The sequence below is a fragment of the Crocuta crocuta genome, unplaced genomic scaffold (genome assembly GCF_008692635.1).
Source record: "Crocuta crocuta isolate KB4526 unplaced genomic scaffold, BGI_CrCroc_1.0 scaffold1439, whole genome shotgun sequence".
Taxonomy (NCBI): domain Eukaryota; kingdom Metazoa; phylum Chordata; class Mammalia; order Carnivora; family Hyaenidae; genus Crocuta; species Crocuta crocuta.
This window is the reverse complement of record NW_027531312.1, coordinates 230,421-256,502: the sequence shown is the minus strand read 5'-3', so window position 1 is coordinate 256,502 and position 26,082 is coordinate 230,421. Positions and strand designations below refer to the sequence as shown.

The following is a 26,082-nucleotide window of genomic DNA, read 5'->3' as shown; positions in this document are numbered from 1 at the left end:
CTTCCATGGAAGAAGTAAGTCATATCTTGGGAAAAAAATACTTAATTAATAAGTGCTTAATATGTGCTACAGTCCTTTACAAATATTAACTTGCTAAATATTCACAATAGCTTGTTGAAAAGACCTTTTACAATAATCCTCAACATGGATCCTGTTATTATTCCGACAGATGCAGAAAACTTCCACAGACGTTCAGCTTCTTAACCTAGGTTCCATTGTATTCAGGGTCAGACAGCATAGATTTGGAAGTTCTGATCTCAGCCACCATCCAATACTCCTTATAAAAAGAAAACTAGATACAAAAACCTATCATCAAAATTTTCACTGATCATACTCCTGAGTAAAATAGATGTGAAATTGAATTGTACTGCTTATGGGAGAAGGAGGGAATTCAGTTTTACCAAAATAAATCTTGGGCAATCCAGGACATGTGCTCTCTTCAACACTGATTGGCCACTGGAATGATGCTAAGGGTCACAGGTTAATTCATTGATTTTTGTCTTCCAATCAACATATTTCTTAAAATTATAGGATGAATATTTTTTAAAAAACTACAGAATATGCTGCCTCAAACTGAGTTGGACTCTCAAATGGATGGTGAAGGAAAAACACTCTATTCCACTTGAGTCCTTGATTGAAAATTAGACAATATATTATTTCAAAATACCCCAAGCAGTAAATAACAGTGTTTCACATTATAATGTAGCGGTCCCCAGTCCTTCAATAAAAGGGAAGGTGAGTAATCTACTGGTTACTATCTTTCTGTAGTTCCAAAAGAACTGATAAAATCAAGGGATATGTTGGGTGAAATGCAGCCTGGGGGATACCGCATTTGAGTGGGATGTGTATCAAGTGGTGTATTGATATAAACACACAGATATAGGTGAGGGCATAGATATGGATACAGAGCAAGTGGATGACAACTGGCTTCCATTCTCCCTCCCCCCATCCTCATTTTCAAATAAATGGATGAATGCATTTGCTAAAGAGGAACATGAGTTGAAGAGATGTCTACCTTTTCAACCCTTGATTGCAATGGAGTCAGTATCATTGTACAGTATAGTTTTACCACCTTTATTTTTATTTTTTATTAAGTGTTCAATATTCTGTTACTTCATATTATATTATTGAAATGTTTGGATTCCATTTCTTTCTGTTTCTCTCTTTTTTAAAATTTTTTAATGTTTTATTTATTTTTGAGAGAGAGAAAAACAGTGTGAGCAGGGGAGGGTCAGAGAAAGAGGGAGACACAGGATCCAAAGACAGGTTCCAGGCTCTGAGCTGTCAGCACAGAGTCGGATGCAGGGCGCAAACCCATGAACCATGAGATCATGACCCGAGCCAAAGTCAGACACTCAACCAACTGAGCCACCCAGGAGCCCCTCTGTTTCTTTCTTTTTTTTTAATTGAAGTATAGGTGATACACAATGTAGCTACCATTAGTTTCAAGTGTGCCACACTGAGTTTCCACAAGGTATATGTTATATACTCACCATTAGTGTAGTTCCCATTTGCCACCATGAAATACTGTAACAATCCCACTGACTATATTCCCCGTGCTTGGCTTTTATTCCCATGACTATTAATCCTGTAACTAGAAGCTTCTATCTCTCACTCTCTTCACCCATTTTGCCCATCTTCCGACCTGCAGCCCCTTTGGCAAGCATTAGTTTGTTCTCTACACTCATTTGGACCTCGTTTTTTGAGTTACAGCTTAGAATACACAATACTCAAATGATCACCCCATTAGGATTTTTCTTAAGTTGGTATTGGTTCTTTAAAAATACTGTAATAAAATGTTGAGATGCTTGAAACTATAGATGTACTTTAATTACATAAACCAATTGTTTAGCCATTTAACATATAGGTAAAATTAATTGCTGTAAATTTCTTTTCATTGGGATTCTGGTGTTTCAGAGACGGAGAGAGAAAAGATTAATCTATGAATGAAGCACAGTTACAGGGAGGGGATGTTTAGTGAGTGGGGCTCATCAGAACATAGGAGATGGGGGATAGAATAGCCCAAATGATGAAAGAAACACAGAAATAGAGGCAGAAGAAAAATAAAACAAATTTTGCAGGTTTTCCTCTAACTTTACTGGTGATCTTTTGGGATACTAGTGAGTGATCTGTTTGTTTCATTTTATTTGGTTTTGTTGTGATATAGCATTATCACCTGCAGCTACCCAACTTATAGCTCTGGGGCTCCCTGAAGCATTTTTTTATAATATTACTAATGGCAGATTCTGACTGAATCGTGAATATATGCACAAAGGCAGTGTGTGATTAATAGGGATAGCATACATCTGAGGTCCATAGAATTGCATTTAAGTGCTGGCTACATCCTACTCTGACTGTATTACCAGTAAAAATTAGTTAATTTTATGCTTAGTTTCCATTTGTAGAATACCCAGAAGTAAACATCAATTACAAATGTGAGTCATTTCTGAAGTTAGTGTTTTAAGATGGCTGCCGCAGAAATCACATAATTTTTAAAAAATATTATTAATGTTTATATATTTTTGAGAGAGAGAGAGAGACAGAGACAGAGTGCAAGCAGGGGAGGGGCAGAGAGAGAGGGAGACAGAATCCAAAGCAGGCTCCAGGCTCTAATCTGTCAGTAAGTATAGAACCCGACATGGGACCCAAAATCATAAACCACAAGATCATGATCTGAGCTGAAGTCAGAAGCTTAACCAACTAAGCCCTGAGACACCCCATAAATCAGATATGTTTTATCCCACTAACAGATTAAATTAGAACACTTGCAAAATTACCATCATTAAGATCAAAATAATTATTACATTGAACAAGTTCAATTTTGGGGACTTCAGGCTCATGATCCGCTACACAGAGATTGAGCCAATTTAGAGTATCTGTAATAGCCAAGGTTTACTTTATACACTAGACACACACTGTGAATTGGTAATTTCACCCCAAATCTGTCATTTCAGTTTTATAAGGTACAGGAAGTTCAGCATGGTGAACTTGGCTTAGAAATGAAGTTTTAGAAGCACCTGGGAGCTCATCTGGTTAACCGACTTGAGCTCAGGTCATGATCTCATAGTACATGAGTTCAAGCCCTGTGTGAGGCTCTGTGCTGACAGCTCAGAGCCTGGAGCCTGCTTAGCATTCTGTGTCTCCCTCTCTCTCTGCCCCTCCCTGCTCACAGTCTCTCTCTTTCTATCTCAGAAATAAACATTAAAAAAAAGGAAATGGAGTTCTATTCTTGCCTCATTATCAGTATAACATCTTTGTTATATAAGGAAGGGAGCTGAAATCTCTGAGTTTCAGTTTCTTCATCTGTGCTGAGCCCAGCACTTGATATGTAGTGAATACTCAGTAAATTTGAGGGGAAAATGCATGCATGTACTTATATTATATACACATATATGCATTGTCTTTAACTACTGAGCCTTGTTTGTATTACTGGAACTGGAATATAAATTCATTGCATCTATGCACAACATTCAGAGCCACATATCAAAGAAAAAGAACCATTGCATAAACATATTCTAAAAGGATAAACATCTATTTGTGCTCTTTGCAGATGACCCATTTAGTAAAAGAACACAGAGATACTACAGTTGCCCATGAGTGCCATCCATTACAGCCTCATCCAATACCTCATAAGTCAAGATTGATAGAAAAGGAAGATGATTAGCTTCTAGGAAAACTGAGCAGCTCCTATAGTTCCCTAAGATTTTATTTCTTTTTTTTTCTTGTGTTTTTCAAGTCTTTTTCTGTCCGCTGAACAAAACTCACTTTACTTACCTNACGTACATAATGTCATATACCCACCATTACAGTATCATACGGAACACTTTCACTCCTCTATCAATTCCCTGTGCTCCAGCCATTTGTCTCTCCCTCTCTCTCCCTCAGCTCCTGGCTACATCAATCTTTATGCTCTTTCTAATTTCTATAGTTTTGCCTTTTCCAGAATGTCATATAGCTGAAGTTGTATAAATATGCAACCTTCTCAGGATGGCTTCTTTCACTTAGAAATATGCATTAAAGGTTTTTCCATGTCTTTTCATTGCTTGATAACTCTCTCTTTTTTTAAATCAAATAATAACATTGTATTTTAAAGAGGTGTCACAGTTTGTTTATCCATTCATCTTAGTTGCTTCCAACTTTTGGCAATTAAAAATAAACCTGCTATAAATATTTACATGCATGTCTTTGTGTAGACATAAGTTTTTAAACCACTGGGTACCATAACTAGGAGTGCAAGGCTGACCACATAGTAGACTATGTTTAGTTCTGTGAGAAATGCAAAACTCTCTTCCAGAGTGACTGTACTATTTTGTATTTTCACCAGCGATGAATGAGCGTCCCTATAACTCTAGATCCTCACCAGCATTTGGTATTGTCAGTATTTCAGGTTTTACCCATTCTAGTAGATAGTGGTATCTTATTGTCTTACTTTGCAATTCCTTAATGACAAATGATATTGAGCATCTTAAAATATGCCTATTGTGATTTGTATGTTTTTTTTGTGTGTGTTTTTTAAATGTTTTATTTATTTCTGAGAAAGAGAGAGAGAGAGCAGGAAAGGGTCAGAGAGAGAGGGAGACACAGAATCCAGCTTTGACTCAGGTCATGATCCCATGGCTCGTGAGTTTGAGCCTCACGTCAGGTTCTGTGCTGACAGCTCAGAGCCTGGAGCCTGCTTCAAATTCTGTGTCTCCCTTTCTCTCTGCCCCTCCCCTGCTCACACTCTGTCATTCTCTCTCTCTCTGTCTTTCTCTCTCTCCCTCTCAAAAAATAAATAAATGTAAAAAGTATTAATTGGAGACTTGTTTCTTTTTAATTTTTATTCTCTGCTCTGAATAAGCTCTGCTCCACTCAGTTAATTTTCTTTTTCCTTCCTTCCTTCCTTCCTTCCTTCCTTCCTTCCTTCCTTCCTTCCTTCCTTCCTTCTTCTTTCTTTCTTTCTTTCTTTCTTTCTTTCTTTCTTTCTTTCTTTCTTTCTTTCTTTCTTTCTTTCTTTCGTCTTTATTTATTTTTGAGATAGAAAGAGAGAGAGACAGGGGCGCCTGGGTGGCTTAGTCGTTTAAGCGTCCGACTTTCGCTTAGGTCATGATCTCGCGGTTCGTGGGGTCGAGCCCCGCGTCGGGCTCTGTGCTGACTGCCAGCTCAGAGTCTGGAGCCTGTTTCGGTCTGTGACTCCCTCTCTCTCTGACCCTCCCCTGCTCACGCTGTCTCTCTCTCTCTCTCTACTAGAAATAAATAAAATATTAAAAAAAAAGAAGAAGAAGAAAGAAAGAGAGAGAGCAAACAGGGAGGAACAGAGAGAGAGGGAGACACAGAATCCAAAGCAGGCTCCAGGCTCTGAGCTGTCAGAACAGAGCCCAATGCGGGCCTTGAACTCATGAATTGTAGGTTCATGACCTGAGCTGAAATCAGATGCTTAACTGACTGAGCCACCCAGGCACCACAGTTAATTTTCTTTCTTATAATTCATTTTGGGTATGTGGTTTTTGTATTGGCGGATTTAATCTTACCCCTGGCATACGTCAGACTGTGCATTCACATGTCATGGTGAGGGACCAAGAATCTAGCAGGGATTTCTATGAACATGGTGCGATTTATAACCTGGTCAGTTACTTTATAGGCTGATGAGGAAGGAGGCTACCCAAGTGAGTGAGCAAATACTCGACTGTCAATACCTATTAGTCTTTTCTTTTGAGACAGCTTTTATGAAGAATCATCCTAAAATCGCCTCACTGTGGAATGTCAGTCTGGCTGACATTTTGGAAGGATGAGTGCAGGCAAGTTTTCTATGGGCTTCAGCATTCAATACGTGTTATTTTACATAATCCTTTCCTTTCATATGACCCCCCATTGTACACAACATCCCTTTATCTGGATCGTATTTGATTCTGTCACTACATAGACCAACCATTTTTCTGGGAGTAAAAAAGATACTTTCTGGATAGTTTGATTAGGAAAACTTACACACACACATTCACCTTATCCACTGTTCTCTGGACTGCCGCTCAGCAATAGCATGTAAGAATGTCTGTGTTTTTCCAGGGTTGTTCTGTACAGATAATTTTTGTCCTCATTTGTATCCCGTTCTGTGGGTGCCTAGATTTCAGATTTATCTATCCTGTTTTGCCTTTTAGGAACATCTTAATTATCCATACTTATAAAATTTATTAACACACACACTGCTACCATTGCACAATGTCTCTGTGTGGACACCATGGTTCTACCGAATTTTAGGAAGTAGCACACGTAAAAACACACATTCAATTACAATACATGTAAATTGACACTTTCATATTCCTTAATCATATTCCTTAAATGTTTATTTTGTTATTGAATGAAACACAGAAATGTACATAAAGAAATGGTTAAGTTCATTACCACAAAATTAACACAAACCTAGAACCAACACTCTGATGAATAAAAACAACGTCACCAGCACCTCCCAAAACCAATATAGACTCTGCATTTCCTACAGAAAGCCCCCAGATGGTGCTGAGGAGGCAGGACCAGAAAGTACACCTTCAGTAGAAAAGCTTTAAGTTGCTGATTTCCATTGCAAAAGGATTCTGGGCTGTATCTGTATCTTTTTTTTTTTAATTATTTCTAAGAGAATCGTGCTAGAAAATGGGCCTGTTCTCACTGTCTCATCTAGGGGTGTCTATTCATTTCCATAGCAGATTCTCCCTTTGTGAAGTAGTGGTCACAAATATTCTAGGGACCATAGACACAGCCTCAGGTAGGAGATCTTCTAAGTCTATTCAAGAATAAAGTTGTGATAGAACCAAGAAAATTGGGAGGTAGAGTGTCAGCTTCCTTCCTTCATTTTCCTTCCTCTGACTTCCTTCCACTGGGTCACAGATTTTAAAATATTCTGAAGTTCTTCATAAGTCTCATCATCGTAATCCAATTACCGAGTTCTAAAACCAGCTGTGATTTCTGAGTGTGTACCAGATATTTGCACATCCATTGCCCACAGCCATCGATTCCAACTATTTTGGCTCATCTTCCTATAAATTGCCATAATCTGAGGTACAGATACTCAGAGTCTCTGGATGAATACAGAGTCCTCAAATGGACCCTCCTACTCTCCATATTAAACATGATTCTCCAACCAATGACTCAGGTGCACTAGACATATGTCTCCATTCTGTTACTTCAATATAAATTCACATCAGTACTCCCAGAATGCCTAGCAGGGCAGAATATTTCCTGCTGCTCCAGAGACCCGTTTCCCCCAAACTGAGTCAGTGCTGAGCCGAGGTGATGATGCAGACAACACAAGACATTGAAGAGAAGCTTGTCTAGCCACTGAGCGATGTGTGCCCAAAGATAATCTGTGAGACACAACATGACCTCTGCAGATGCAGTAGCTAACTGCTAAAACTGGGCCACATGGATCCTGTGAAGTTAGAATGTTCCAAAGTGCTTTTTTCCATCCAGGAACTATGTATTTCCCCACTTTTAAGGGGTTGGAAACTAAAGCCTGTATTTTTGTCTTCTACACTGACTACTTAATTGAATGGAGCACTAAAAAGGAGGGAAACATAGAACACAAGTTTGACATGAAAAATTTTAATACATAGGTTTAGGTTTAGATCTAAAAATATTAAGAAATACTTGCTTCCTTGGTGTAAGATTACTCTGGTGCATTAATCTGTTGAGTGTTAGCTAACACTTTCCTCCTTAGGTACCTAAGAGATTATAATAATATTAAACGAATGATTTTCTCTTCATCTCTATACAGATACCTTGTTCCTTTCTTTCTTCCTTTCTTTTGAAAATTGAACTATACTATGTCAGAGGGAACCTACTTATGTTTATATACATATGTTTTAAAATCAGAATCAATTATAAGCACAAAGTTTCATCTGCTCAGATTATTCCCGTCTTTAGATTTAAAAGCAAATGAGTTGGAGCAAAATCCAAGCCCAGCCCAGTGGCAAAGGAATCTAAATATAAGATATAACAAGTGAAGATTCCAGTTTAAGGTAGATGTGACAGATGCCTGGATGGCTCAGTTGGTGGAACATGCAACTCTTGGTGTTGGGGTTGTAAGTTCGAGCCCCACGTTAGGTATAGAAATTACTTAAAATTTTTTTCTAAATCTTTAAAAAAATAAATAAAGTAGATATGGTGAAAATGGAATCCAAAGTCATATTCCATTTTATGTCCTCTTTATATTTGCACTGTACAATAAAGCAGCCACTGTATTGTCCAAAACAATGTCCTTTTACCATTTAAATTAACTACAATTAATCAAATCAAAAAGGTATTTGCCCAGTTATATTATTTACATTTCAAGTGTTCAATAGCCACATGAAGCTACTGTTATAAGTTGGTCTATATTATTCTATAGTAGAAAACATCTCCATTATTTTAGAAAAATTCTACTGTACAATTCTGGTCCATCTAGTTATCACAACATCCCTGTGAGGTGGACACTTGCCTCATTTTAAAGATTAATTAACTGAATCTCAGAATTAAAGAAACTTCAAAATGTCCACCTTTGAAATTGGAAGACCTAGGATTCGAATCTAGCTCTGTTTCAATGCAAAGAAAGTGCCTGAATATCCATTTGGGGCACAGTAACTAGTTTTATTCTTTCTTGAATATGATCATACTTATGGCATGAACATACTATGGCTTGTTTTACACCAATCAACAGATGGTAGAAAATGTATGGAATGTTTCAGATGGAGATTCCCACCTCCAGCCCTAAGAACATTTGACTTCCAAAACATGGCTTAAAATGGGACTTGTGTGTAGGTGATTCTCTGCATTTATGTTTAAAATTATTTTAAAATCAAGAATCATAGACTCTGGGGTAAATCTCTAATTCTAATAAAATTCATTTTTTGGTATTGAATTTTGTGTGTTAATTATTGTTGTTGCTGTTTTGTGCTTTTAAAGACCTGAGCATCTCAACGTATTTTCAGAGAAAAGAGTCTGAGCATTCTGCTACGGATCTGCTGGGTCTTGACACTGTAGATGATGGGGTTCATCAAAGGTGGGAAAAGGATGTAGATGTTGCCCATAAGTACATGGACCACAGGGGAGAGATGTTTGCCAAAACGGTGCACCATTGTCAGGCTAATGATAGGGATGTAGAACACGAGAACAGCACAAATGTGGGAGACACAAGTCTGAAATGATTTATGCCGCCCCTCCTGAGAAGCAATTACCAAGACTGATTTAAGTATCAGGAAATAGGAGTAAAAGATCAGAATAGCATCCAACAGCAGTGTGAAAATGACCAGCATCAGGGCATAATAGCTATTGAATCTGATGTCTGAGCAAGCTAGGCGGAGAAGATCCTGGTGCAGGCAGAATGAGTGAGAGAGGATGTGGGAATGGCAGTAATGGAAAAATTTCAGATTGATGATGGGGGGTGTAATAAAAAAGAAACTCCTACCTACTATGGTGAGTCCAATTCTGAAAATCCTGGAATTAGTCAGAATGGAGGAATAACGCAGTGGATTACAAATAGCAACATACCTATCAAAGGCCATAGTAAGGAGGACAGAGGACTCCATGAAGGAAAGACCATGGATAAAATAGGACTGGGCAATGCAGGAATCCAGGCTGATTTCTCGAATGAACCCCCACAGGATCCCCAGCACTGTGTGCACTGTGGACAGTCCCATGCACAGGTCAGTAAGGGCCAGCATGGCCAGAAAGTAGAACATGGGCTGGTGCAGACTGGACTCTGTTCGGATCACGTGCAGCACCATGCAGTTGCCCAAAAGCACCATGGCATAGATGGTAGAGAAGGGAATGGAGATCCAGAGGTATTGCTGCTCCAGGCCAGAAAATCCAGTGAGAAGAAAGGAGGAAGAATTCATGATAGGGCTTACCAAAGTGGTAATTCTGGAACTGAGATACTTCTTCCAGGCAGAAAGAAGGTCGTTTTCAAAAAAAAAAAAAAAATCCTCCAATTTCAGATAACTTAGGTGAAATTTCTAAGTAAATGAAAGTAGACTTAGAGTCAATTAAGTGTACAAAGTATTAGATGAATAGTTCTGTTCTTTAGCAATGTATTATTATCTACTACCTGGAAGAGAATAGTGTTCTCCCAGTGTCATTTAAGAGCTATTATTCATCCATTGGCAAGGTGCACAGATGTCCTTAGAAGCCACAAGTGAAAGCGAATAGACTAGAGTAGGAAGCTAATTTTCAGAAAGCATACGTTACTTGGGATATTTTCCCAGGGCTTCTGGTCAATGGTATACCTATAAAATTGAGCGCCAACGTTCTTAAAGTAATTATTAGTTTCTTTGTTATGATTCATTAAGCATTGAAAATAAAGAGTAAGATTTGGCTTTTAAGTGTCTAAAATCTGTTTAAATTAGTCACTGTGTAGCCATAGGTTCCCATTTTCTGTTGTCTCCAAGTGTATTTTTCCTCCAAATAGTACTTAGGGAAAGATGCTCCTGCTTTATTCCACTTCAGATAACACAGCCAACGAGTAAGGTTTTTTTCCCCTGTGGTGATAAACAGAGAGTAGTATTGATGTAAGAGGCCTTTGGCAGATGATTTCCCACAAGAATTCTGACCTCCTGAGATATTCAACTTACCTGTGCTCTTGTGATATGGAGACATATGTTGAAGACTCAGCCTCAGGCATAAACCCAGTGTTCTCCACCCTCTTATCCATTTATTGCATCAGTAGGTTAAGTATTCATTGAATATGCATTTATTGAAGGGATGTGCAGTTTTTTTCTCTTCCTTAGAACCTACCATTCTAAAGATTAGAAAGAAAGCAAATGTTGAACAGTTAAGTCCAGAATTTTAAAAAGCCTCATTGCGACAGGATTTCTTGCTTCTTCCTCACATTGAGTTTTGCCCTTAGGAGTCATCATAAAAGGTTTAAGGCTCTTATAATGTAGGCAGGTGTTTAAAAGTTTATACTGGCTTTTGCGTTTGATTTCATTGTTCCAACGTGTTAAATTAGCTTCAGATTCTGCTTTTGTCTTGTGACATATTCCTCATCTTTGTCATACTAGTCCACTAGGCAGCTCCTCAGGCTAACCTTCTTATGAATTCACCCTGTTTCCATGTGAGACCTTTTCTAGTACCATGTTCATTATTATTTCTTGCCCTGAACCCCACTCTGCATTAGATAACTTTGCCTGCTGTTTTTTTTTAAGTTTATTTACTTTTTTGAGACAGAGAGAGACAGAGCATGAGTGGGGGAGGGGCAGAGAGAGAGGGAGACACAGAATCTGAAACAGGCTCCAGGCTCTGAGCTGTCAGCACAGAGCGTTGATGCGGGGCTCAAACCCACGAACTGTGAGATCTGACCTGAGCCGAAGTCGGATGCTTAACTGACTGAGCCACCCAGGCGCCCCCTTTGCCTGCTGTTTTTAATTGTCTCCTTCCTTGAATGATTGGAGCATTCACCCCTTGAAGACAAATCTGTCAGCCTCAGCCTCAAGCACTTTACCTTCTTTTATTTCTCAAAACACCATTTCTCTTCTTTAATGAGATTTTTTTTCCAGATGTTCATTCTACCTGGGATGTTCTTTTCACAGACATGGTCTTTCCCATCTTCTCCCCAACCTCTCCCACCACTTTTAAAACCAGCCTGTCCCTTCCCTCTGCAACTTAACCACTACTTCTCAGGAAGCCCCTTAACTAATACAGATTTCCCCCACAGATCTATCGTTTTGGTAACCATATTTACTTTTATATAACTTACTGAATTCACAATTTGATATTCATTAGCCTACATAATTGACTAAGGTCTCTGCTAAATTCTCTGAGAGGGGGCACAGTGTTAATATTTATTCACTATTGTAGCCTGAAATTTGCACCTCAAAGTCCTCACCTCTCCTGTGAGCTCATATTCATGGATATAGCTGCCTACTTTGATATTTCCATCTGGATGTTTAATCTTAAAATTCAAATTATAACAAAAAATATTTGGTTTGCCTCAGGAATTCATTTTTCCCCATTTCCTCCTAATATCATAAAATGACTTCACCAATCCCAATATTGCTTAAGAAAACTCTCAAGAATCTTTCTCAATTCTTCCCTTTCCTTTCTTCTCCTGGATATCAAATCCTTCATCTATTTCTATAGTTTCCACCCTGCATCTGTCCACTTCTCACCTATACACTATACACTGTCACTGTACTGGTAAATAATATCATCAACTGTTCCATGGCTATTATACTTGGCTAATTTTCTAGCTAGATTTATTGTTTTTGCACTTGTCTCCTAAAGATGTATTCTCCTTGGAGAAACCAGCCTGCTTTTCTACAAACATCTACTAGATCACATGAGCCTTTTTAAACAAAACAAATGTCACTGATGGATTTTCATTGCTCTTAAGATAAAAGAGAATTTATTTCTCATGGTCAGAAAACTTTAAATGATCTGACCCACACACCTCTCCATCTACATCATAGACCACTGTTGTTTTCCCTCCCTGATCTCCAGGAATTTTTAATCCCTCAGAACAAATTAAGAATATTCTTGCCTCAGGGGCTTTGTTCTTGATCATCTCTCTGCTTAGAATGATCTATTTCATGTATTTGCACAAAACCTCTTTTCATCATTCTGGATTCTTCCACTCCAGGTGACATAGCCAATAGTCACTGTTTCTTCTTTGGTGAAGTTCATTGTGCCTTCCTCAGAGGGACTCTTGTAACCCCACCACCAGTTCCCCATTCTCTCAAATAAGTTACTCTCAGCACAATGCTCTGCTTTGTGTTTATACCACTTATTGTATGCGGATCTTCCATTAGATCTACTGGGAAGTTTGAGAAGACCAGGAGCCATGTCTGGTTTATGCTCACTGAAATGCAAAATGAGGTTTAGCACAGAGTGGGCATTCAGCAAATAATTATTGAATTATTTGATTTGATCTATGAATTAAAAGCTGCCCAATTATACAGGTATAAAAACAAGTTAGGGGTGCCTGGCTGGCTCAGTCAGATATGCATCCAATTCTTGAATTTGGCTCAGGTCATGATCTCACAATTTATGGGTTCAAGCTTCATGGCCTGCTTGGGATTCTCTCTCTCTCTCTCTCTCTCTCTCTGTCCCTCCCCTGCTTGCACTCCTTCTCTCAAAATAAACAAACAGCAATATAAAAAAAAAAAGAAAAACAAGTTAAATGCAAATGCATTGTAAAAAATACTGTGAAATATAAACACTCATATCATAAAGTACACATCTTTCCCTTGCTGACCACATGCTACCAAATGTGTGTCATCCTATATAAGTTTTATATGATATGTAAAACAGATGCTGCCCCAGGCATTCCGGCTGGCCTTGGACAGGATGCTCAGAACCCAAATATGATTCCTATCATTCACAACCTGACCCAGACATGGAAACTTGGCCCTGGGATTGGTGACAAAATATTCAAACATCCTGTGAGTATAGGCATGTATTAAAAGCCATACTCTCATTGAGGCTTCTTCAGATTAGCCACAGAGGTTAATGCTGCTGCCTCATGTTGGAAAAATTTTTTTTTAATTCTATTTTGAGATAGGGTAGAAATTGGGAGAAGATAAGGATGATGAGATGAAGAAATGAATATTTCAAGAAGAAAGTGGTTAGATATGTCAGATGCACAGTATGCTCCATCTGTATCAACAAGGGGTAAAATAATATCATTTCTCCAAACATCATGCTATGTTATGGTCCCTCAAAGTCAGTGTGCATAATATTTCTTTCTGAATTTCTGGTAACCAGAACAATACTGGGCATAAAATAAATAATTAGTGAGGACAAGTTGAGTTGAGAGCAGTGAAAGGATTATGGGGCTGGCTCTGTACGCTTTGTCTGGAATGTTGATTTGGAAAGCATATCTGTGATGAAATTGAACAGACCATTCAGAGGAGTCTTTTCTTATACCCTCCAATTCAAACTTACCTACATGTTCAGGTATCTCTGTCTTTTTTTTTTTTCCTGTCTTTTGGAAATGATCCTCTATTTGATTACTTGCTGTCTTTTTTTTAATTTTTTTTTTTTCAGATTAGGTAGGGTAATGACCAATAGTCCTTATTTACCCTAAAGGCATAAAGGAAGATTGTTGGATCTGCAAGTCAGAGCCTTATCAGTATATTGAATAAAAACCATCTGTTTGCTAGGATAGTCCGAGTTTCAGATTATTTAATGAGACCCATACACAACTTGCTTTGGACAATAAATTTTTTTTTTTAATGTTTTATTTATTTCTAGGAGAGAGAGAGACAGCATGAGCAGGGGAGGGTCAGAGAGAGAGGGAGTCACAGACTGAAACAGGTTCCAGGCTCCGAGATGGCAGTCAGCACAGAGCCCGACGCGGGGCTCGAACTCACGAACCGCGAGATCATGACCTAAGCGAAAGTCGGACGCTTAACCGACTAAGCCACCCAGGCGCCCCTGGACAATAAATTTTTAAGTGGTCTCATTCTCTGATTAAGTATTCCTTCTAATGGTCCCATCTGGACACCAGCAGGGGGCAGAAGCAGCCCATTGAATTTTCCTCTCTTCAGGGATGCATAAAGCAGGTTTGCTTTAAAACTGGTAAGTGTGAGGCCAAGGCAGTGAGAGTCCAGGCATGGATCAAGAGTTAAGAACCTTCTATAACACTGATCCAAAACACTGGGTGTTCAGGGGTTCTCAATATGTTAGCTTTGGAGGTGACTTATCCACCAAAAACCCAGAATAGGCTTAAAATTCCAGTTTACAGGAATTCATTTTGTGAATATTCTCTTTATTATATATTATTTGTTTATCTATTCTTACTATATATCTTCCTTACTGTATTATATAAGATGTTTATAAATAATACTCCCATGATAATTAAAATATTGAAAAAGGATTATCCATAATTTAGAACCATGATAAAAAATTATATTACATGGTACATTTGTTTAACTGTGGTCCTTTGGGTGTTTAAGAAGTTTCATTAGGATTCTTATTGTTTGATTGTACTATGACAAAAATAATCTCTATCAAGGAAATTTATCTGTTTTAATGCTGCTTCTATATTTAAGACAATGTAAGACAACTTAACCCACCCAGTTAAACTCTAATCTTAGCCAAATGAGGGAAGGGTGGGATTGTAGCCACAGCATCTTAGGGAAGGGAGTTACTCAAAGCAATTCACCAGGATGTTATTACTAGGATGTGCTGTTACTGGGAGAAAAGAAGATGGAATACACATGGCTAGACTTCCCTCTAGGGCCTATGTGAAGCCATGGGTGACTAACGGCCTCTTGCTTACCCTATCCAAGATTCATCTGACAGATGCAGTGCTGCTCTTGCTGTGGCCTTTGATAATGGGTTTTTGCATTATATGAGAATAGATCACCTTTTATTTATGGGAACCAAATTTCAGTGCTTCTCAGCCATTGTTCTATTGTTACATTACAGCAAACGTAAAATTTTAATTGCTTAAATCCCTATAATTCCTAGATCCTTGGATTTCTAGAATGCTTCAGAGGAGGTAAAGGCTCATTACCTGAGATGCTAGTGTCTCAGGTTCTATAGCCTTACCAATCAGGTATGAGCCGACATGTCTCTCAGAATGGAAAGAGCAACCATTTGGAAGGCACTGCTGTCCTAGAATGGGACAAAATGCACAGGAAATGCACTGGTACCATAGCAGTGGTTTGTTCATTTAATCCATCATAGACTTTATTATTTTTGTTTTTCTTTTTAACTCCTTTTTGGGATGGTGGAACTTTGTTTTATTTCACTTTACTTTTGAAAATACACTGTATACAGGCACTGGGGTCCAGGTTCTACGGTTTAAAAAAATAGGCAAAGACCAGAATCACCGAGTTTGTAGATTAGTGAGCAATTGAGTCTGGTGTGATAGCTACTGTACCACTTTTAATGCCTATCTATGGAGATATAAATGAAGGTCACAGCTAAAGAGTTTCTGAGGGAGAAAAGATCAGAAAGCAATATATGGTAGGAAGTAACATCTGACACCAGGAATACCTTAGATATAAGTGAGTATAGTGGCAGTGATGATCCAGGAAAGGATGGTAGCATGTGTAAATGTCTAGGAGTAAAAGAATATGTATGGTACATGAGCTACCTCTCCATTGTCAGCCTCATTCACCATAAGTTAATCTTATCCTGATTTGTCTCATTTTATCTGTCATGATGGATTCATTTTCCTCTTTTTAAAATGTATCTGTATAGAGGTGCCTGGGTGGCCCCATCGGTTAAGCAACCGACTTCGGCTCAGGTCACGATCTCATGGCTCATGGATTCGAGCCCTGCATCGGCCTCTGTGCTGATAGCTAGCTCAGAGCCTGAAGCCTGCTTCAGATTCTGTGCCTCCCTCTCTCTCTGGCCCTCCCCTGCTCATGCTGTCTCTCTCTTTCTCTCAGAAATAAATAAAACATTTAAAAATTAAAAAAAATAAAATGTATATGTATTGAATGCTATCATTTTCTTAATATTTGGCTTATTCATGCAACATATTTGTGAATTGGATTCATATTGCTGGCATAACTATAGTTGTCTCTTTTCCTTTGTTGGATGGTATTTCATTTTACATATATACCACAATACGTTTATTGCTATTACTATGGATGGATATTTGGGTCCTTTCTAGGTTTTGAACTGTAATAAATAATGTTGCTATAAAGATTATTGTAAATATTTTGTGGAAATATGAATTTCTGGAAACTGCTGGGTCATACAGTATGCGTATGTTCATCTTTAGCATATGCTGTTGAACAGTTTATCTTTCCACTGGAGAAACTGAGTTCCAGCGAGTTTAAATTGTTCATGGCTACATCCCGGAACAATAACAAGTACACATATTTTTGTCCATATTTGGCTAGAAATTTTATGAGAAAAACAATTGTGGGAAGCAATGAGACCCCAAAGAGTTACAAAATGAGAGAAATACAAGGGTATCGCCTCTCAAGGTTATCTCCCAGAAATATCTGATTAAACTTTGAAGAAGGCTCTAAGTCATTTTGGCAATGTAGAAAATCTCTTTCCTGCAGACAGGCAGATCATTCTTTTTCCATAGCTGAGTGTAATATGTAAAATGATAGCAAGGAGAAAATGCCTATTTTTTAATATTTTGTTATTTATCATGAAAGAGAGAGAGTGGCCAGAGAAAAGGAGAGAATCTGTAGGCACAAGTAAGCTCTGTGGTGCCAGCGCAGAGCTGGATGTAGGGCTCGATCTCATAAACCATGAAATCATGACCTGAGCCAATATCAAGAGTCGGAGGGAGGCTTAACTGACTGAGCCACCCAGGCACCCTGCGAAATGCTTATTCTAAAACTTATATTATTTTAGTTTACTTCTAGTAAATAATTAATGAAATTAATACCCAGATTTCCTTCAGAACTGTTCTGCTTTTTCTCTTTTCCTAATTTTTTCTCCTTTTCTCCTTTTGTTACTTTTAATTTCCTCTCTCCTCTTTATGACCAGCCTTGGTTTAGGTGGAAAAGCTGGAATTATAGTGAAGTTTAAAGCTTAGCCCTACCATCAACCTGAGCAGGAAGACGGCAAGCCAAGAAGAGAGGGGACCAGTCTCCTACTTTCCTCATGTGTTCTGCAAATCATGTAGAAATTCCCCAGCTCAGGGATTATCAGAGACTGAGAAAGTCAACTTCCTTATGCATTCCACTCTTTTACCAACAAAGCAAAGCTACCTTTATCTCCTTTTTCCCCTTCTAATAATCCCTTCATGAACTTTTTTGTGGTATTTCTTAGTCTTTTTGATACCTCTGATTTCATTTCAGGGGTATGACTGAGTTATTATAAGGACTACAAATTAATATTAACAATTCAGGTTGGCCAAGGAGACCAAGGAGTGCATCATAACTCTGTGCAGAAATATTTATTGTCCCATGCATCTGAGAAGAGAATGGTAGAGGTAATTTAATATATTGAAAGAACAGGAATCATCTTGGACTAAATTGCTTTTACTTTCTATTTTATTTTTTTAAATCCCAGTAGAACTGATGTACTGTGTTATATTAGTTTCAAGTGTACAATATAGTGATTCAAGAATTCTATACATTACTCAATGCTTTTCACGATAAGTGTCCTCTTAATACCCATCACCTATTACACCCATACCCACCACTCACCTGCCTTCTGATAACCACCAGTTTGTTCTCTACAGTTAAAAGTCTGCTTTCTTTTTTGTTTGTCTCTTTTTTTCTTTGTTTCGTATCTTAAATTTCACCTATGCGTGAAATCATATGGTATTTTCCTTTCTCTTACTGACTTATTTCACTTAGCATTATACCCTCTAGACCTATCCATGTTGTTGCAAATGCCAAGATTTCATTCCTTTTTATGGCTGAGTAATATCCCATTGTAAACACATACCACATCTTTATCTGTTAATCTAACGATGGATACTTGGGTGGCTTCAATAGTTTGGCTACTGTAAACAATGCTGCAATAAACATAAGGGTGCATATATCTTTTTGAATTCATTGGGTAAATACCCAGTACTGGAATTATTGGATTATAAGGTTTTTCTAATTTTTTGAAGAATACCATACTATTTTCTACAGTGACCGTGTCTGTTTGCACTCCCACCAAGAGTGCATGAAGGTTCCTATGTTTCCACATCCTCATCAACACTTGTTGTTTCTTGTGCTTTTGATTTAAGGCATTCTGACAGGTATGAGGTGACATATCATTGTGGTATTAATTTGCATTTTACTGATAATTAGTGATGTTAATCATCTTTTCATGTGTCTGTTGGCCATTTGTATGTCTTCTTTGGAACAATGTCTTATTATGTCTTCTGCCCGTTGCTTAATTGGATTATTTGGGTGTTTTAGTGTTGAGCTATATAGGTTCTTTACATATTTTGGGTATTAACCCTTTATCAGATGTCATTTGCAAATATTGTCTCCTATTCAGAAAGTTGTCTTTTAGTTTTGTTGGTTGTTTCCTTTGCTGTGCAGAAGCTCTTTATTTTGATGTAGTCCCAATAGTTTATTTTTGTTTCTGTTTCCTTTGTTTGAGGAAACATATCTAGAGAAATGTTCTTATGGGCGATGTTAGAGAAATTACTGCTTGTGTTCTCTTCTTGGATTTTTATGGCTCCAGGTATCACATTCAGGTCCTTAATCAATTTTGAGTTAACGTCTGTGTGTGGTAGAAGAAATTGGTCCAGTTTCATTCATTTGCATATAGCTTTTCAGCTTTCCCAGCACCATTTGTTGAAGAGATTCCCTTTTTCCAATTGCATATTCTTGGGTCCTTCGTCAGCGATTAATTGACCATATAATCATGGGTTTATTTCTGAGATTTGTATTCCATTCCTTTGATCTATGTGTTTATTTTTGTGCCAGTACTATATTGTTTTGATTACCACAGTTTTGTGGTATATCTTGAAATATGGGATTGTGATACCTTTAGTTCTGTTCTTCTTTTTCAAGATTGCTTTGGCTATTCAGGGTCTTCTGTGGTTCCAAACAAATTTTAGGATTAGTTGTTCTAGTTCTGTGAAAAATGTCATTTGTATTTTTCTAGGAATTGCATTAAATCTGTAGATTGCTTTGGGTAGTTTAGAAATTTTAACAGTATTTGTTTTACTAATCCATAAGCATGAAATATCTTTCCATTTGTTCTCTCTCCTTACTTATACTTTTTTTGAGGGCAAATATATCATTTTTTTTACCTCTAAGACCTAGAACAGAGGTTTAATTTAAAATATAGGAATCTTATACATGCTTGTTGAATAAAACTGAACAAAAAAAAGAGCAGTGAATAACCAAATTACTTCTGTGATGCACATACAAGAATTTTTAGATTCACAGGTAGGTGTGCAATTGTGTTTTTTCATGGGTAATCTGATATGAGAAAAATAGAAGTAAGGGTAAATAGAGGAGATGTGGGGAAATGTCATACCAATTTGTCAGTAGGCAAGATGAAACTTCTAACAATTCTGTCAATTATCTTTGGCAAAAAAAAAAGTAGTAATTCTTCATCTGAGAACACTTTGGGTAGAATCCTATAAATCTCTGCTTTCCTCCCAACCTCAGTTTTGTTTTGTTTGGTTTGGTTTGGTTTGGTTTGTTTGGTTTGGTTTGGTTTGGTTTGGTTTCCAGAATACTCCTTGGCTTCCAATTCCCCTTCAATCAATGTCCCCTTTGCTTCCTTGTACAATAAGTTATATGTGGAAGCATGGATCAGTGGGGTCCTCAACAAAAAAAGATAGTTCAACCAAAGTGCAAAGTCTGAAGAAAATAAACAAGATCTTTTGGTGAGTGTCACTTCATAACTTGAGAAGTTATGAAAGGCCCAAGAATCTCTTGGAAAAATCCTTCCAGACACTGAGAGAGGTTTAGACCTATATTCAAGTATATCAGCTGCAATGCTTCTATGCTCTTACTTTCTCTTAATCCTATTATTAACACAACACTCAGCAACAGTAAACTATAAAGGAGATCATCAGATGACCTATCCATCAGCCAACTGAGTTACATTTTTTCTCTTTTCTTTTCTTTTTTTTTTTTTTACAAAGTGTTTATTGTCAAATTGGCTTCCATATAACACCTGAAAAACAAACAACCCAGTGAAGAAATGGGCAGAAGATATGAACAGACACTTCTCCAAAGAGGGCATCCAGATGGCCAACAGACACATCAAACAATGCTCACCATCCCTCCTCATCAGGGAAATACAAATCAAAACCACACTGAGATACCACCTCACGCCAGTCAGAGTGGCTAAAATGAGCAAATCAAAGAACTCTAGATGCTGGCGAGAATGTGGAGAAACGAGCACCCTCCTACACTGTTGGTGGGAATGTAAACTGGTACTGAGTTACATTTTTGTATTGATTATTGATGTCTTTGTCTGTTTGTTTTGTTTTATTTTAGCTTGGCTGTTTTCAGATCCCTTCCGGTCTTCAACTATTTGTCACCTCTGATTTGGTCTCCTACTTCTCAAAACTTTGATATATGTTTCTCCAGCTTGTTTATTCCAGATGCATGTAACCATTCAACTTTCTTCTAGATCTGACTCCTATTAACATTGCTGCCTTGATGTTATTCAGTTCCTTAAAAATAAGGTTTCCAAACTCTCTAGAGCTCAACATTTCTTTTTTTTTAATATTTTTTTAATGTTTTATTTATTTCTAGGAGAGAGAGAGAGAGACAGCATGAGCAGGGGAGGGTCAGAGAGAGAGGGAGTCACAGACTGAAACAGGCTCCAGGCTCTGAGCTGGCAGTCAGCACAGAGCCCGACGCAGGGCTCGAACCCACGAACCGCGAGATCATGACACAAGCGAAAGTCGGATGCTTAACCAACTAAGCCACCCAGGCAACCCTAGAGCTCAACATTTCTATCCCACACTGAAATCTTTGGAATTTAGGAAAAGATGTTAAGTCAGTCAACTCACCCTTTGTGAATGGTCACCTGGCATTAATTTTTGTTAAAACTAAAAATGAGGGAAGCACATCTCATAATTCTGCTGTGTTGAGGGGTCCCTGGCATCATGTCTGGTCTTTTATATTCCATCATTTGCCCTTCCGAATTCCTGCTGACCGGTTTTCCAGGACTGAATGAACCTACTGCTGGATCTCCATCCCTGTTTTCTAGGAGTACCTGGCGGTTCTCCTAGGCAATGCCACTGTCATTCACATTGTCCACACAGACTCATCCCTGAGCCAGTCCACGTGCTGCTTTCTGGCTCTGCTAGCAGGAACTGACTTGGGTCTCTGTGTGTCACAGTACTGCAGACAGTACTGGGACAGCAATGGCTAAATTTTGTAAGTGCCATTATATGCCTGTGTTTTGCATCTCTATTTTGTCCATACCTTTCTTTCATTAAACCAGTCATGAGTTTGCCCCTGACATATGATTGCTTGGTGGCCATCACTAGCCCTCCTTCTGCAATAGCCCTCAGTGCTTGTCAGCTCCCAGGTCGTGAGGACTGGAGTGTTTGGTGGTTCAGAGTGCATCTTTCCCCGTCTCTTATGGCCTGCACCTCTCTGGTGTGTCTTACTGTGATAACAATATCCTTTCTTACTCCTATTGTCTACACCAGGATATGATCCAACTCTCCTGCCCTGGCTCACAAATTGATAGCTTCTGTGCTTTGTTGGTCATCTTGCTTGCTCAGACTTCAGCAATGTAAGTGCTTTCTTATATTCTGATTCTCAGATCTGCAGTGGCCATTGCCTCCTGCAGGGTGTAACTCCAAACTTTCACCCCAGTTGTATGTCACATTCTGACATACTTTATATCCATTTGCTAGACCCTTCGATTGCAGGCCATTCCTCTTTCCTCATCCATTTCATCAAGGGCAAATTATACATCCCCCTTCTGTTGCTGATGAACTGAGTCATTCACAACATCAAGACTGACTGGATCCACTGACCCTCATCAAAGTATTCTCTCTGAAGGCAAACCATGAGAGACTCTTGAATGCTGACAAAAACTGAGGACTAATGGATGTGGGGGGGGAGGGAGGGATGGGCATGGAGGAGGACACTTGTGGGGATGAGCACTGGGTGTTATGTGGAAACTAATTTGACAATAAACTATTTGTAAAAAAAAAAAAAAAAGAATGTCCTTGAAAGAGCAGTAAAAAAAAAAAAAAGTATTCTCTCTGAAATGGATGGAAATGTGTGTTCTCAGTGAAAAAGTGATTACTTGTGGCAAAAATCTCAGGTCTTGTTCAGCTGTAACGTCAGTCCCTCACATGTCTCTAAGTATCCCCTTTCTCATTTTGTTGTAAGAACTTAGTAAATGTATTCATTTTAATAGTGCCCAGAGAAAAACAATCAGAAAATAAAAATCAGTCCTAGAACAAAAATCAGTGTTTATAAAGCAAGTTGCAGAAGCAAGGGTACTTCTGGAACAACTCTGGCCCTTACTTATTTTATGAATTGAATAACTGAGATGGTTCTGTACTGTTTGACACCTTTTGAAGTGAGAGACTCCTTCCCATGATAAGCACAAATGCTAAGTAGCTTTCAAACAAGAATAGTAATCTCTATACATGAAATACACATCCTGTGTACTCTGTTTCTCTTTCATCCTTCTCTCCCTGCAACTACTGTTAGTACTGGGGTAGAACAGCAGCCAGCTAGTGCCTAGTGTTGTCAAAGCTGGACATTTGTCACTTGGAGACACTATACCTGTGGCCAAATCGGTATCTAGTGGTGCTTTATCAATCTGTTAATTAGTAATATTTACTGACATTTTCCTAATCTTGACTTTACATTTTTTATAATACTAATAATTAAAGAAAGCAAAATGAGAAGGGAAGACCTGAGAACTTGGTGGTAGGAGGCAAAACCTAGCAATATAAGAGAAAACTGGAGTTAAATATATTTTATTGTTTCTTTTCATAATAAAACCATCTTTAGCTTAAATAATTTTGCACAATTCTGCTTAAAAAAAGAGTGCTCTGCTAGTGGAATCATTACCCAACTGCACAACCTGGGCCACGTAATATTATTGGTGGTCCCTATCCATCGTCAGGCCCTTCTTTTGACCTTCTAGACTCTTCACCTTCCTCCTTGCCCCACTTGGCCACTCCATTCTGATGCCCACGCTGGTGTGTGTAGTCCACTTTCATGTAGATACTTGCATGATTCTTCTTTCCACTTTGTTTTTGTGTCATAATATATCAAATCTGTCAAGATCTATCTAGATCTATAGGAGCTCTATTGTTTGATGCTCTCTCTGTATGCCACTCATTAATACTCAGGTCAATGACAAATGTGAGGGTTCCTTCAGTAGATGAACAAAGTTGTCACAATTTTAACTCCCCTCTGATCCTGAAAGTTTATTGAATCATCAGCTACGCCTTTAGAAGGACACCTCATATTCATCTCCATTCTGTATTCGGATGAAGATTGTTCACATATTAATTTAGTTAATCAATTAATTTACTTATTAGTTGCAATACTTTCAGAGTCTTTCTAACTATATTCAGAATGGGAATGTGGGAGGGGACAAGGACCACTTCAAGGTCATTTGATTTCCAGAATCTAGCATCCATACAAGTGGCTATTGACTGAGGAAACGGAATTAGGATGTGTTGCTGATGGTAACGCTGCAGTAATAACTGGAAAGGCAGAGAAGTCATCAGAGGCATCAGAGGGAGGCAGAGGAAAGATCAGGCCTCCAAACACTTCCTGGATATGCATGTTAAAGCATCTTGAGGAGAATGGGATTCCATTTGGTGTGAGCCCACAAAACGATTGCAAGACATCAGTGAATATCAAGCCACAAAAAGCCCCTTTTCACAATACCCTTAGTCATATATTTATCACAGTATTACTTGTTCCTTCCTTCCAATGCAGACTGTGAAAGTCTCAAGGCCAGGAACAGTGAAACTACCTCCCCCGTGTGGGTAGGTTGTTTGGGTCCTTCATGTGGGTCTCTGTTATAAGAGAATAGAGGGAGCCAGGATAAAAGTGATGGGGAGGATGAGTAACAGGACAGCAAAAGACAAAGGAAAAATCTCAGAGGAACGGTGGTGTCTTTAGAAAGAAGAACTTGGTGGATTTAGACAACTAGACAACTAAAGAGAGGGAGGACATTTATAAGGAAGGCTAAATAAAATAATTGACTTAAATAAAGCACAGCAAAAATCCAAACCCTAAACTGAACCTCCACTTGAATCTTTTTGTAGGGGAAAGTAAAATAGAGAGCAGAGTCTGTTTCCCACATATCTAACTATTTATGACCTTTCTTTTTATGGAGTCTAAGATATATATAGATTTTCCCAAGGTCTGAACTAGCCCTTCATTTCTTCATGTTTAAAATGTTGTGCCCTCCCATGCCATGTATCCACTCGAGTGAGAGATGCAGAAATAATTTAATACACCAGTGTAGTGAAAACAAATATTCTTTATTTGGCAGGAGCCATATGTTCAAATAACTTCATAATTTAGACATGTTCAGGTGTCAGGGTCTGGGGACCAAGGGACTTTTCCTGGAAAGCAAGAAAAGAACCTCAGTGGTATTTGTGCGCCATGGCACTGGCCACACCAGCCACCAGCTTCTGATAGGCAGCCTGCACCTCTGGGGTGAATTCCTTGCCAAGGTGGCAGGCCAGCACACACACTAGCATGTTGCCCAGGAGCTGTGGGGAGGAGATAAGAGGTGGGCACATGAGTAGCAGAGGGATCCAGCTTAGGCTCAGAGTATCCTAGCCCTGTCCACAGACGCAAGTTGTGCCCATAGAATATAAGCAGACACATGCTGGGTCTCAGATGCTACTATTGATGTGACTCTAACCATATCAGCCTGATTTTCCATTTAGAAATGTTTCTTTCCTTCTGCTTTAACACGGAACTAAAATTATCATGGTCATTCCCTCAAACTATGCAAAGAAGCAATCACATTTTACCCTCCCTGCTTTCAAAGAAAGAGATAAGGGAAAAAAGTATTAGAGTAAAAATTTTTAGATGGACTAAAAGAAGTATTAAATTAAACACTCAAAAGTTTAATTGAAATTATCAAGGAAAGACATTGCAGAGAACAAAAAGAGAACAAGAGGAAATTTTGAGCAAAGAGAGTGAAATAACAAAATAGCATAGAGTCCATGTTGGTGCAACTAGAATACATCCTTCCCATTTTAAACAGCTTTCTGACTTTCATACCCTTTACAGACAACATGAGCTTGTCCAGAAAAAGGAAAAAGAAGCAGAACATCTCACAGGCTCACCATGAAGTTCTCAGGATCCACATGCAGCTTGTCACAGTGCAGCTCACTGAGCTTAGCAAAGGCAACCTTGAGGTCATCGAAATTTTTCAGGCCATCACTGATAGAGTTCTGTACTTTCTTGCCATGGGCCTTCACCTTACTGTTGCTCATAATGGCATCAGCAGAGGACAGGTCCCCAAAGGAGTCAAACTACCTCTGAGTCCAAGGGTAGACAACCAGCAGCCTGAGGGATGAAAACAGCACAGAGGGACAGAGAGAGTCAATACCTGTCAGAACCCTCAGGGACTGAGCCTTGTCCACCTGCCCAGCATCCATGCACTCTCCTTGACCCTGCCTTGCAACCTGGATACCGACCTGTCCAGGGCCTCACCGCCAATTTCATCTACATTCACCTTGCTCCATGAGCCTTTGACCAGACCTTTCTCTTCAGGAGTCAGAAATTCCAT

At 38.6% G+C, this 26,082-nt stretch overlaps 2 protein-coding genes across 2 annotated transcripts; both read right to left on the bottom strand.

The window, feature by feature from the left end:
* Positions 1-8,921: 8,921 nt before the first annotated feature.
* Positions 8,922-9,842, bottom strand: OR51V1 (olfactory receptor family 51 subfamily V member 1). Its single transcript, XM_077771691.1, has one exon. It carries the CDS (start codon positions 9,840-9,842, stop codon positions 8,922-8,924), a length of 921 nt encoding a protein of 306 aa, XP_077627817.1.
* A 15,080-nt stretch (positions 9,843-24,922) lies between these two features.
* Positions 24,923-26,082, bottom strand: LOC144237977 (hemoglobin subunit beta-1-like). The gene is given in 3 exon segments (XM_077771694.1): positions 24,923-25,051; positions 25,637-25,859; positions 25,991-26,082. Coding segments are annotated over 3 exon segments (444 nt in total).